Below are 14333 nucleotides of genomic sequence, written 5' to 3'. Positions count from 1 at the left end.
ATGATACTCCGGTCCGAGACCGGTGGCGATGGTGCTGGTCTGAGACCAGGTATGATACTCCGGTCCGAGACCGGTGGCGATGGTGCTGGTCTGAGACCAGGTATGATACTCCGGTCCGAGACCGGTGGCGATGGTGCTGGTCTGAGACCAGGTATGATACTCCGGTCCGAGACCGGTGGCGATGGTGCTGGTCTGAAACCAGTTGGACCCCAAACGACAAAGGTATAGATGAATTGCTCTTTTTCGTTTTCATCCATCTTGCCTATGCCGACCTAATTGCTTTTGTCGATCTGGTCGTTATTGCTAGCCTTGGGCTTACTCATCCGCACCACTTTTCTCCCTGCAATCGCATTATGTATGGTATAGGATTAGGAATAAAGAAGGGAGCACATAAACCTTACTCGACCCTTGGGTCATAGTGCCCTCGTAGTTTGCGATGACCCCGCAGCTCTCGCGATTCACTTGGTTAGATGATTTGATCAGGAGATACCTACGCAGAACTACTTACTCGGATGATCCGAGCAAGCAACACCCTCATAGGCCTGCTCGCTACTTCTCTGATCTGATACTCACTCCTGCTGACCTGCCCTGTCTCATTTTCGGCCCTTTTGAATTGCCTGGATTCTGCAGCTTTATGAAACTTCCCGCTTAGTCTCGAGCCTTTCATGAAGAATGCGTCTTCTCTAGGCCACGCCCCTTCATGATTGCCTTGCCATGTCAATCCTTAATGCACTTCTTCTCGCGACGACACCTGTTCGAAGCCTTTACTGCTCACGCCTCCTGACGCCAGCTTCTGACCTTTTTTCGCACCCTTCGGCGCTCACTTCCTATCGACGGCGTTGGGGCGTATTACCCAAAAAGATACTTGGCTCGACTCTCGATGTTTCCTAGGAATGAATGGACTTTATAAACCCTAAAGGTAGTCCGCCGTCTTCACTTTGACGCTTCACTATCCTCTTCCTCTCGTTCGTGGCCGTTTCTGGTAGTGCAACTTCTCGTCTTCCTGCTTGCGCCCGACCTGTGACCCCTCTTGTCTTCGACCCCCTCACTTGCTTACTCCTCGTAAATCGTAATCATGGATGGTAAGGAAATCTTCTGGTATTCATGCTATATCTCTGATTTAGACCATCATAACCTGTCTTTACTGTAATCCCACTTGAAGCTAGATTCCCCGTATGAGCTTCGTCTCCCTTCGCCAAATGAACACCCTTCTTCTCCTCCTGAAGGTTTTGTCACTGTCTTTAGGGATCAAATCTTAGGCGGCCTTCGCTTTCCTTTACATCCTTTCTTCTCCGAGTTGTGTCAGTATTGCGGCATCGGCATTTCTCAGTTTGCCCCTAATGTATTTCGAGTCGTCTGCGGAGTCATCATCTTGTGCCGCATTTATCAAATTCCCTTGACCGCTCAACTATTCCATCATTTCTATTCCTTCAGGCGGGCCGAGCCGGGGGTGTTCAACGTACAGGTCAAGCCGGGCTATAAATTTTTTGATGACTTACCTTCTTCCAATAAAGGCTGGAGATCTCGCTTTTTCTTTCTTAAGCCCCCCGTCCCTTTATCTGGGCCTCCCCAATGGCGTTCCATCCTTCCTTTGGACTTTCTTTCACATGTTCATGAACCTGCCTGCTCCACAGCCTCGGACAAGCTGACCGGTGTTGTTGTTCGCTTGTCCGTGCTGATACTAGAAGGTATTCTGTGCGCTTTTGGTCTTAGCCCTGTTTCAACAGAAATCGGAGCTCCTTTTGGTAAGTTGCTATTTTTTATATGCCGTTCTTCGCTAACTGAGGTGCTTTTTCCTCTTATTTTTGTAATGGTTACCATTCTCCGTTCTTTTGCCAGTCAGGAGAAACCATCTGTGGTCGTTCTGCAAGCTCTGAACGAAGAGTTAACACAAGGTCTATCTTCTGATCCCGCTGCTTCCGTCGGTCTGCAGCCTTTGGAACCCCAAACCTCAGATGCGGTAGCCACCTCGACACTTATTGAACCACCTGCCCCCAGCCCTGCAGACTCAGCCCTACTCCGAGTCTCTGATCGACCTGCAACTGAGCCATCGCCAGCAGGACAAGTGCCCTCTCCCCCTCCTACTATGAAGTTGCGTCTTGCGAGCAAGGGCAAAAGACTGGCGCCGGTCACCACGACTTCTCCTCCACCCCCTCGCCGTCAACGTGTAGTTGGTATCTCTTCTCCTTCTAGGTCCTCAGATACAAGCTTGGCCCAGGAGAAGGCCTCTGATCTAGGAATTGTAGACCTGTTATTGGACATGACAGCTCTGGTACCGATCCAGAGCTTATTACCTGCCCCGTCTTCATCCTCTGGCGATCGGCCCTAGGGCTCGATGACTCCCTCAGCCTCTCCTCTTCTTATGCCTACAAGCTCAGCCACACCGACCCAGGAATTGCCTTCTACGGAGCTAGCTTTCGAGGCTTCCTGAAGACTTCCCTCAGAGTGTTAGAGTGTATACTAAAAGCCTAGCTTTTGGTATAAACATTTATCTAGAAATAAGAATCACATTGGTCAAATGTCTACATTTATTATAAATGTAGTTGTTCAATTAATTTATATTGTAGATAACATGGTGTGTGATGTCACACACAGAGGATCATGTTATCAGTACCTTATAAATTATAAACAGCAACTCACGACCATAATGGAAAGGAACAAACCATTGGAAGGTCGTAGTGTAATTAGGTATTAGTTTATCTTAACTATATAATTACACTAGTACACTTAGAGTGTATTGAGTAGGACCATTAGAGGTCGTTTCTTTTATACTGACTTTATAAAGAAACAAAGACCTCAGTTATTATGGAAGTGTGTGCTCTTAATCCTAATATAATAACAAGCACATATATTTGATATTTATTTTTTTAATTTATCAATGGGTGAGATTTAGTTCGATGAATCAATAAGCCCGATAAGTTGGGAAATGATATCACTTATAGTGTGTATTGTTGATTATAGAAGGAAACTGTGTCCTAGTGATCTAGGTTGAGAATGTCCTCAAGAGGAGCTCATAAGGATTGTCATGTTAAACCCTGCAGGTGGGCTTAGTCCGACATGACGATAAGGTTGAGTGGTACAACTCTTGGACTAAGATATTAATTAAATGAGTTGTCAGTAACTCGCTTAATTAGTGGACATTTGACATCTTAAACACAGGGAGACTAACACACTCATAATAAGAAGGAGCCCAAAATGTAATTTGGGATTGGTGTGGTAGTTCAATAATAGTTCTTTAGTGGAATGAATTATTATTGATGGAATTAAGTTGTGTGTTCGGGGCGAACACGGGAAGCTTAATTTCATCGGGAGACCAAAACCAATTCCTCCTCTCGGTCCCTATCGTAGCCTCTTGTATATAGAGATTTATACCCACCATATACCCACCTTCTTACCCAACCAATAGGGGCCGGCCAAGCTAAGCTTGAAGCTCAAGCTTAGGGCCGGCCAAGCCTAAAGGTTGGCCTTAAGGTGGCCGGCCAATAGCTTGGAGCCCAAGCTTAGGTGGTCGGCCACATCATATTAAAAAGGATTTTTTATTAAAATTATTTCTTATGTGGATATCATAGTTTTAAAAGAGAGTTTAAAAATTAAATCTTTCCTTTAAAAGCTTTCTACAAAAGATTAAGAAAAGATTTGAAATCTTTCCTTATTTGTAGATTGAAAGGAGATTTTATTTTTAAGAAAAACTTTCCTTTTTAACCATGATAATAATTTAAAAGAGAAGTTTAAAAATTAAATATTCTCTTTTATTAGTTTCTACAAAAGATTAAGAAAAGATTTGATATCTTTCCTTATTTGTAGATTGAAAAGAGATTTTAATTTTTAGAGATAACTTTCCTTTTGGAAATTATCCACATGTTTAGAAGAAGAATTTTAATTTATAAAATTTCCTTTTATTAACCAATCATGAAGGGATAAAATTATTGGAGAAATTTTTATAAATTTCTAGAAACAAATTAGGAAGTTTTAATTCTTGTGTGAATTAAATTTTCCTTGTTTGGGGAATTAGAAGTGGCGGCCATTATTATTAAAAGAAGAAAATTATTTTTAATTAAAATAATTTTTCTTTTTTATGACAAAAGAATTAAGGAAGTTTTTATTAAAATTTCCTTATTTGTCAAGACCAAGGATTATAAAAGAGGGGGTAGAGGTGCCTTCACGGGTGATCAACTCTATTATTCTTCTCCTCTCTTTTCCTCCTTGGTGGCCGGCCTTAGCTTCTTCCTCTTCTCTTCTTCTTATGGCCGGCGGCAACCTCTCTTGGAGCTCTTGATGGTGGCCGGTTCTAGCTAGGAGAAGAAGGAGAGAAAGGTGGTTTTGTTTCTTGCATCCCTTGGAGCTTGGTGGTGGTGGCCGGACCTCTACTTCTCTTGGAGAATTGTGGTGGCTGAAACTTGCAAGGAAGAAGAAGGTGCTTGGTGGTTCTCATCTCGGAAGATCGTTGCCCACACAACGTCCGAGGTTAGAAGAGGAATACGGTAGAAGATCAAGAGGTCTTTTTAGAAGGTATAACTAGTAATTTTTCCTTTCCGCATCATGCTAGTTATTTATGGAAATAATACCAAATACAAGAGGCTTACGATTCTAGTATTTCGAATATGTTTTTCAAAGTTGTGTTCTTTTATTTTTCTTTTCCTTGTGATTTGATTGTTCTTTTTGGTTGACCTAAAGTTATTTTAGGAAATTAAATATTAGCTTTCCATAAAAGGTTTTGTCTAGTCGGTGGTGGTTGTTCCCATATCCAAGAAGGCCATGTGCCTCGCCACGTCAATACTGGGAACCAATTATGGAAATTAATATTTAATGGAATTAATAACTTAGGTGATTTGGATCAAACGTGTTAAGTTCCGCAGGAGATCCAAGTCTAAACCTTAAAGAACAAATAGATTAAGTTTTGGATCAAACGTGTTAAGTTCCGCAGGCGATCCAAAATTTAATTTAAAAGAACACATGGTAGCTAGGAAAGGTTCGACCTTTGTACAAAATTTTTATGCAGTGGAACCTCTAGGTTTTCCGTAGCAACCAACAATTGGTATCGAGCTAGGGTTTCCTCTGTGTATTTGGTATTAGTTTAATTATGCATGTCATACATAATTTAGGCAGGTTAATAGTAGGATATGCTAACTTTGTGGATCAGGATCCAACTATTATGACTTTTAGTTATTATGTGTGATTGGACCCTTGGACATGTCAAGGGCATTTATATGTGTGTGCATGATTGTATTATAAAATACGGAGTATTTAGTTTTATTAGGATTTTATTTTTGATCTAGATACATGTACATTCCTTTTATGGAATATAGGATCAAAAATGTAAAATTCTATTTATGTCGCGGATCGAATCTTGCAAAGCGTGGAACCTTCTAAGGACCAGAGGCGCAGCGGAACTAGGAGCAAGATGGATGCGACAGCTAGTCCTGGTGGCGGTGGCCAAATATGGCAGCAGCTTGGGATGACAACACACGGAGGACAACTAGTGATAAAAGTCATAATAGTTGAAAATTAGATTTTTCTATTTATTGCTTTTATATTGTGTTGTGTGTGCATGTTGGTTTACATATTTAGTAGGCTAGCATAGTTAAAATTCCTCATTTACAAATAACTAAGTGGGAGAGGGATTTTAAGTAAATCCCATGGTCTCCATTACTAGTTTGTAAGTGATGCAAACAAGCTTGCGCGTTGGCTCTGAGTGCCTTCCTCCATAACGGGTGAGCTTGTTTGTGGATCACTAGAACATACTTCCATTTTTGGATGACTATAGGAAGTTAATTAAGAGCGTGTGATCTTCCCCAACGGAAGGGGCATAATCTTATTAATGGACTTAGTGTCAAGAAATGGTATACACTTAGACACATTTAATAGTATCCTCCCCAACGGAGTCACTACTATCACTTGTGTGACCAAAGGGAAACCAACTATTGATTTGTCATAAAACTAGATTGGCAATATAATAAAATTAATAAAACCCTCTTACAAATGTTTGAATTTGTATACGTCCACACTAACGTGGCATACAAGATTCATGGTGTTTGAGGTAATTTTATTTGTCAAAAAGTTATATTGACAAGATAGTCAATGGGTAAAACCCTCCTCTTACAAATGATGAATTTGTATACGTCCACACTAACGTGGCATGCAAAATTCATGGTGTTTGAGGTATTGGTAAATTTAAATAATATTGTTTGAGGAATCAATGTTATTTTAAATTCAAAGAGTTTTGACCAAATATTTGATCAAAGACAGATCAACTATTAATTTTATTCGTCATAAAGTAAAGATGACGAGATAATAAAATTAATGAATAAAATCTCCTCTTCGATTTTGTATACACAAAATTCATGGAGATTTTAAGGAGTTGATCTTGACCAAATGTTTTTGTGATTCTTAGGATGTTTGTCAATCCCTAGTAGTCATACTATAGAAAAAGACTTAGTAGTCCCAATTGTAATGATTGGAAATAGGACTTGGACATTAAGGTAGGTGTCTTCTTAGAACTAAGAACAATTTAGGTGTATTTAATTCATTAGTTGAAACATGTCTAGTGGTGTTATCTACCGGAACTTGGAGTGTAGATACAAGATGCCATTAATCATGTCTGCAATTCATTGCAGGGTTCCAGGAAACCCGACAACTAAATGAAAGGTAAATCACCGTCCACATGGGCACTCCTGTAAAAGTGGTAGTGTTGCGGTGGGAGATGTTTATCCTTTGATAAGAATAAAATATGGATTTTAAGTAATTGTCTTTCGTACCAAGTTTAGAAAGAACCTGATTTCGGTTTCTAAACTATTATAGATATTGTGTCTATTTTGATAACAAAGTTGTTATCAAGAAAAATAGGAAAGTTATCTATTACGGTATGATGGTTGACAATTTATAATCCAATAACTCCCACGATGCAACAAATGGAAATTAGTAACACATCTTCTAATTTTAAGAGAAAGCAACCTTCGGAAATGAACCAATTATATCTTTGGCATCTAAAGCTAGGTTATACTTGAGTAGGATTCATTGGTAGCTGATGAACTTTTGGGTTCATTGGTAGTGGAAATCTTTCCAACCTGCGAGTCTTACTTGGAAGAAAAATAACCAAGAAGCTTTTAAGTCCAAGGGGTATGGAGTCAAAGATATGTTGAAATCGGTTCATTTTGATTTGTGTGATCCTATGACTATCCAGACAAGAGGTAGTATTGAATATTTTGTCTAATTTATAGACAACTATTCAAGATACAAATAAATTTACTTAATGTATCGCAAGACTAAGTACTTTGATTAGTTCAAAGAGTACAAGGTTGATGCGGAGGAATAAAGTAAAAAGTCACTATGGAAGATCGTAGTGGCAAGTACCTCTTGAGAGATTTTAGGAGTCACTTATCAGAAGTTGGATTTCAATCCCAATTAACTGCATCTGGTACACCCCAATAAAATGGTGTAGTAGAAAGAAGGTAAAGAACTCTTATGGAATAATTAGATAGATGATGAGTTATTCAGAAAATTACCAAATTTGTTTTAAGGATAAACTCTGAAAATGAAAGTGAACATAGTGCCTTCCAAGTCATAACTCTCTACTCATATAGAATTGCTGAATAGGCGTAAGCCTATTTTGAAGCATATTCGGATTCGGGTAATCTAGCACATATGTTAAAGAGAGATAATGATAAGTTGGATAGGAGTTCACTTGTTTGTAAGTTATCCTAGATAAACAAAAGTAGGTTTATAGTCTTAAAAATCAGAAGGTCATTGTTAGCATCAATGACTGATTTTTAGAAAAGGACTATATAATGAACCACGTGCTCATAAGTAAATTTGTTCTTAAGGAAATAATAAAGGACATGTCTAACCTAGTACCAACTGTACAAGATGAGATACCACAAGAAAACTGCAACATGTATCACATATGATACACAATTGCAGAAAGTGCATTGTCGTAGTGGGAGGGTTGTTAGGCAACCTAAATAGGTTCATGTTTTGGGAGAGTTTTTGGATTCGATCCCTGGAGGACATGAACCTGATCTCCGGTCATATGATGAAGTACTCCAAGATAAAGATGCAGCATCTTGGCAAAGAGTAATGAATAACAGAATTAGAATATATGTATTCTAATAAAATCTGGAAGCTTGTAGAATCACCAAATGGTGTAAAAGCCGTTGGGTGTAAAAAGGTCTATAATAGGAAAAGAGGGATAGACAGGAAGGTGGTAACTTTCAAAGCAAGGCTTGATGAAAAAGGAAACTTTTTCACTGGTAGCCATGCTTAAGTCTATCCAGATTCTTTTATCTATTTGGCAAGTGGATGTCAAGACAGCATTCCTTAATGGAAGTCTTGAAGAAAGCATCCATATAAAGCAACCAGAAGGGTTCATTGCAAAGGGTTAAAAGCATCTTGTGTGCAAGCTCAATCAGTCTATGGACTGAGGTAAAGCTTCAAGGTCTTGGAACATCCGGTTTATCAAAGTAATCCAGATCTATGGATTTAGTAACCGAATAAGTCTTGTGTATACAAAAGGTGTGATGGAAGCGTGGTGGTATTTCTTATACTATACGTAGATAACATTTTTGGTAGTTAGAAACAATATCAAAATATTGTCAGAAGTAAGGGTATGGTTGTCCAAACAATTCGATATAAAGGACTTGGGAGAATGTATATATTCTTGAGATCAAAGTAATAAGGGATCGCAAGAAAAAATATATTTTACTTATCCCAAGCTTGATACATCGGAAAAATCCTTGCTCATTTTAAGCATGCAAAACTCCTAGAAAGGTTTCTTACCTTTTAAGCATAGAGTGTCTTTATCTAAAGAGATGTCTCCGATGACATCAAAGGAGATTGAGGACATGTAGGCAGTTCTTTATGCTTCGGCAGTTAGACAACCTAATGTATGCTATGCACGAGATCAGAAATCTGTTTTTCCAAGGGTATAGTTAGCAGATATCAAAGTAACCCTAGACAAGGACATTGGACTGCAGTAAAGCATATATTAAAGTACCTTAGAGGAACTAGAGATTATATGCTAGCTTACAAGGCAGTTAATTTGGTCCCTATGGGTTGCATGGATTTTGACTTCCAATCGGATAGGGACAATAATAAGTGAACCTCGGGGTTTTGTGTTTACTTTAGGAGGTAAAGTCATAACTATGGAAGAGTGATAAGCATAGGTGTTTTTCTGGACTCCACCATAGAAGCTTAGTATATGGCAAGCCTCTGAGGAAGCTGAATGACTTAATTACCTCAAGATAGACTTAGATATGATTTCTAGTTTGTCAAAGATTATTACAATTTATTGTAATAATAATGTTGAATAACAAACTCGAAGAAACCATGAGTCTATAAGGCAAGAAAACACAATAGAGCGTAACCAATACGAGAAATCGTATAAGCGAGGAGAAGTTGTTGCCGCCTAGAATGCATCAGATGATGACCTATAGATCTTTTCACTAAGGTCCTTAAGGCGAGAGCTTTTGATGGACATGTTGAAGGGTTGGGAATCGGATGTATGGCAGTAGATATGGCAACTTAGTCTTTTAGTATAAGTGGGAGATTGTTAGAGTGTATACTAAAAGCCTAGCTTTTGGTATAAACATTTATCTAGAAATAAGAATCACATTGGTCAAATGTCTACATTTATGATAAATGTAGTTGTTCAATTAATTTATATTGTAGATAACATGGTGTGTGATGTCACACACAGAGGATCATGTTATCAGTACCTTATAAATTATAAACAGCAACTCACGACCATAATGGAAAGGAACAAACCATTGGAAGGTCGTAGTGTAATTAGGTATTAGTTTATCTTAACTATATAATTACACTAGTACACTTAGAGTGTATTGAGTAGGACCATTAGAGGTCGTTTCTTTTATACTGACTTTATAAAGAAACAAAGACCTCAGTTATTATGGAAGTGTGTGCTCTTAATCCTAATATAATAACAAGCACATATATTTGATATTTATTTTTTTAATTTATCAATGGGTGAGATTTAGTTCGATGAATCAATAAGCCCGATAAGTTGGGAAATGATATCACTTATAGTGTGTATTGTTGATTATAGAAAGAAACTGTGTCCTAGTGATCTAGGTTGAGAATGTCCTCAAGAGGAGCTCATAAGGATTGTCATGTTAAACCCTGCAGGTGGGCTTAGTCCGACATGACGATAAGGTTGAGTGGTACTACTCTTGGACTAAGATATTAATTAAATGAGTTGTCAGTAACTCGCTTAATTAGTGGACATTTGACATCTTAAACACAGGGAGACTAACACACTCATAATAAGAAGGAGCCCAAAATGTAATTTGGGATTGGTGCGGTAGTTCAATAATAGTTCTTTAGTGGAATGAATTATTATTGATGGAATTAAGTTGTGTGTTCGGGGCGAACACGGGAAGCTTAATTTCATCGGGAGACCAAAACCAATTCCTCCTCTCGGTCCCTATCGTAGCCTCTTGTATATAGAGATTTATACCCACCACATACCCACCTTCTTACCCAACCTATAGGGGTCGGCCAAGCCTAAAGGTTGAGCCTTAAGGTGGCCGGCCAATAGCTTGGAGCCCAAGCTTAGGTGGCCGGCCACATCATATTAAAAAGGGATTTTTATTAAAATTATTTCTTATGTGGATATCAAGGTTTTAAAAGAGAGTTTGAAATTTAAATCTTTCCTTTTATAGCTTTCTACAAAAGATTAAGAAAAGATTTGAAATCTTTCCTTATTTGTAGATTGAAAGGAGATTTTAATTTTGAGAAAACTTTCCTTTTTTAACCATGTTCATAATTTAAAAGAGAGTTTAAAAATTAAATATTCTCTTTTATTAGTTTCTACAAAAGATTAAGAAAAGATTTGATATCTTTCCTTATTTGTAGATTGAAAAGAGATTTTAATTTTTATAGTTAACTTTTCTTTTTGGAAATTATCCACATGTTTAAAAGAAAGATTTTAATTTATAAAATTTCCTTTTATTAACCAATCATGAAGGGAAAAATTATTGGAGAAATTTTTATAAATTTCTAGAAACAAATTAGGAAGTTTTAATTCTTGTGTGAATTAAATTTTCCTTGTTTTGGGGAAATGAAGTGGCGGCCATTATTATTAAAAGAAGAAAATTGTTTTTAATTAAAATAATTTTTCTTTTTATGACAAAAGAATTAAGGAATTTTTATTAAAATTTCCTTATTTGTCAAGACCAAGGATTATAAAAGAGGGGTAGAGGTGCCTTCACGGGTGATCAACTCTATTATTCTTCTCCTCTCTTTTCCTCCTTGGTGGCCGGCCCTAACTTCTTCCTCTTCTCTTCTTCTTTAGTGGCCGGAACTTCTCTTGGAGCTCTTGATGGTGGCGGTTCTAGCTAGGAGAAGAAGGAGAGAAGGTGGTTTTGTTTCTTGCATCCCTTGGAGCTTGGTGGTGGTGGCGGACCTCTACTTCTCTTGGAGAATTGTGGTGGGCGAAACTTGCAAGGAAGAAGAAGGTGCTTGGTGGTTCTCATCTCGGAAGATCGTTGCCCACACAACGTCCGAGGTTAGAAGAGGAATCTGATAGAAGATCAAGAGGTCTTTTAGAAGGTATAACTAGTAATTTTTCCTTTCCGCATCATGCTAGTTATTTATGGAAATAATACCAAATACAAGATGCTTACGATTCTAGTATTTCGAATATGTTTTTCGAAGTTGTGTTCTTTTATTTTTTTTTCCTTGTGATTTGATTGTTCTTTTTGGTTGACCTAAAGTTATTTTAGGAAATTAAATATTAGCTTTCCATAAAAGGTTTTGTCTAGTCGGTGGTGGTTGTTCCCATATCCAAGAAGGCCATGTGCCTCGCCACGTCAGTACTGGGAACAAATTATGGAAATTAATATTTAATGGAATTAATAACTTAGGTGATTTGGATCAAACGTGTTAAGTTCCGCAGGAGATCCAAGTCTAAACCTTAAAGAACAAATAGATTAAGTTTTGGATCAAACGTGTTAAGTTCCGCAGGCGATCCAAAATTTAATTTAAAAGAACACATGGTAGCTAGGAAAAGGTTCAGACCTTTGTACAAAATTTTTGTACAGTGGAACCTCTAGGTTTTCCGAGTAGCAACCAAAATTTTTGTACAGTGGCCCAGGAGAAGGCCTCTGATCTAGGAATTGTAGACCTGTTATTGGACATGACAGCTCCGGTACCGATCCAGAGCTTATTACCTGCCCCGTCTTCGTCCTCTGGCGATCGACCCCAGGGCTCGATGACTCCCTCAGCCTCTCCTCTTCTTATGCCTACAAGCTCAGCCACGCCGACCCAGGAATTGCCTTCCACGGAGCTAGCTTTCGAGGCTTCCTGAAGACTTCCCTCAGAGATCGATCCGGCTTATGCACCCGCTGCCGCCCTACCTTCTATCCTTGGTAGGGTTGATTTCTATGGGGACTTGGCCACCTCCTGGCAATCAGCCAATCGTTAATTCTGGGAGAGCAGTTCCCCTTTGGAGGGGTTTGATCAAACTGCCCGTTCCTTGGTGGCGGTAAGCTCCTTTTCTTCTCCTGGGTATTCATACATTTCTGTAACCCCCTTTCCCTTCCTATGGCCATTTGCAGACCTGTTCCGCGAGTTTGAGTGTCGTTCAATAAGCGGCCGAGCTTCAGCGAGAGAATGCGGTGCTTAAGGCCCGTCTTCGGGAACTAGAGCCTCCTGTGGCTTCCTCAACTCCTCCTGAGCCTTCACTTGGAAATTTGGATGTCTATCTGCGTGCTGCTGGGGAATCTGCGGCCTCTGCCCGAGCCATCTCCCATGCCGCCTTCGATAAGCTACAAAAGTTGGAGGCGGCTTTAAAGACAAGTGAATCCTCATTGGCTTCTGAAGCGGAGCGCCATCGAGCGACAGTTTCTGAACTGAAAAATAAAGAGGTAGAGCTGCTTTCCCGATCAGCTGAGTTGACACTGTTACGACAAAGTCAGGAGCTCCTGCAAATGGGACTGGCCGATGCCCAGGCTCTGGCTCGTGCTTCCGCTGCCCGGGAGGCAACCATGCAGACTCAATGAGAAACTTGCCAAGCCACTCTTCAGTCTTTGCAAGCAGATCTCTTGAAGGCCCAGGAAGCAGCATCTCAGGGCCAGAGCGACTTATTCGTGGCCTGCGCTGAGGCTGCCGAGAACAAAAACAGCTTGGAAGTGTACCAGGCTGGCGAACCAGGGCGGCTGAAAGCCTACAGACTGGCCTATATCCGCTCTTCCTTATTCCTCCGAAAGTTGGGGAGCTGGATGATCTTGCTGCTATGTCACGGGGCCGCTGGCGGGGTCAGACAGGCATTCGAGCAAGGTTTTCTACGCTCGACACCTCCTGCCACTTTTCTGGACACAGCTCGCTTATCTAGGGAATTGCCGCAGGAAACTTTTCCTTCCTTTGAAGCGGATGATGGACTTTTCCCCCTTGAGGCTCCTCCCCTTTCGGCCGACCAGACTTCCATTTATATTTCTGCCCAGGGTCTTTCTGCTACTGTTCCTGAAGCGTCTGCTGATCTTGCGTCTTCCTCCATAGTGCTGGCCGAACCCGTGCTCCTTCCGTTAGTATCCAATGACCCTGCACCCTCTTCCCCGGATGTTGCGTAGTTGGAAACATGTTGTAATGTTAACATTTATGCGCTGATGCTGAATCTTTCATGACTGTACTTATCTGTGTGGTCATGCTGAACTTTTGATGACTATACTTATCCGTCCTTATATCTGGATGGTCATATTGCTTCCCCTCCATGTATCCTTAGCTTGCCTCTTTTCTTAGTAGGTCGTCCACGGCTTTAGCTGATCTCTATTAATCAGCTCGCCCTTGCTTATTTTGCTTTGCTACGTTGCTCTTCTTCCAATAATTGCTTTTATACCGATCCAGGCGAGAGCTAGATTTTACTTTTTATCTCTGATGCATGTCCATGAAGCCCGCTGATTTGATCTACCTACCTTTCTAATAGCCCTTCTGTACACTTTTGTCCTGTTCGGAGCGATCACTTTATGAGGTGCCTCGTATCTCGAGCCCCTGCTCGTCCTATAATGCCCCTGGTTATACTCTCGAGGATCATCACAAGGCGTTCCCTGTCTATCTCTGCCCCTGTATCAACCGTCCGTTGTCAACTTACGAAAATATCCTTCTTCCGCAATACCTATAAGTATCTTCTTACTCTCTTCCTTCTGTTATGATTCGCCATCACCACGGAGCACTCAGACGTCGCCGCCGCAGACTGACTTCCCTTGAGACTTTGCCGAGATCCTTCCTTTTCTCCAAGCCTCTTCTTTTCGCTTGTTCTTTCTCCTTCCTGAGGTAATCTCTTTTGTAATGACCTCTTCTTCTTGGTTCTCCCTGTTAGCGGAGCA

At 40.1% G+C, this 14333-nt stretch overlaps 1 protein-coding gene across 1 annotated transcript; it reads left to right on the top strand.

Moving 5' to 3' along the window:
* The first annotated feature begins 1075 nt into the window (after positions 1-1075).
* LOC121986490 (uncharacterized protein At3g60930, chloroplastic-like) lies at positions 1076-13580 on the top strand. The gene is made up of 4 exons (XM_042540457.1): positions 1076-1082; positions 1167-2272; positions 12618-12992; positions 13038-13580. Exons 1-4 carry the CDS (start codon positions 1076-1078, stop codon positions 13578-13580), a joined length of 2031 nt encoding a protein of 676 aa, XP_042396391.1.
* The last annotated feature ends 753 nt before the right edge of the window (positions 13581-14333 follow it).

Source organism: Zingiber officinale, chromosome 5B, assembly GCF_018446385.1.
Source record: "Zingiber officinale cultivar Zhangliang chromosome 5B, Zo_v1.1, whole genome shotgun sequence".
In the NCBI taxonomy this organism is placed as follows: domain Eukaryota; kingdom Viridiplantae; phylum Streptophyta; class Magnoliopsida; order Zingiberales; family Zingiberaceae; genus Zingiber; species Zingiber officinale.
Note: the sequence above shows the minus strand (reverse complement) of the source record. Positions and strands in the feature narration are given on the sequence as shown.

Excerpts from the sequence above, each read along its gene's own strand:
- LOC121986490 (XM_042540457.1), top strand. Across the intron at positions 2,273-12,617 it reads TATTGGACATGACAGCTCTG|CGAGAGAATGCGGTGCTTAA; the intron begins GTACCGATCCAG and ends GCCGAGCTTCAG. Across the intron at positions 12,993-13,037 it reads GTGCTTCCGCTGCCCGGGAG|TCTTTGCAAGCAGATCTCTT; the intron begins GCAACCATGCAG and ends GCCACTCTTCAG.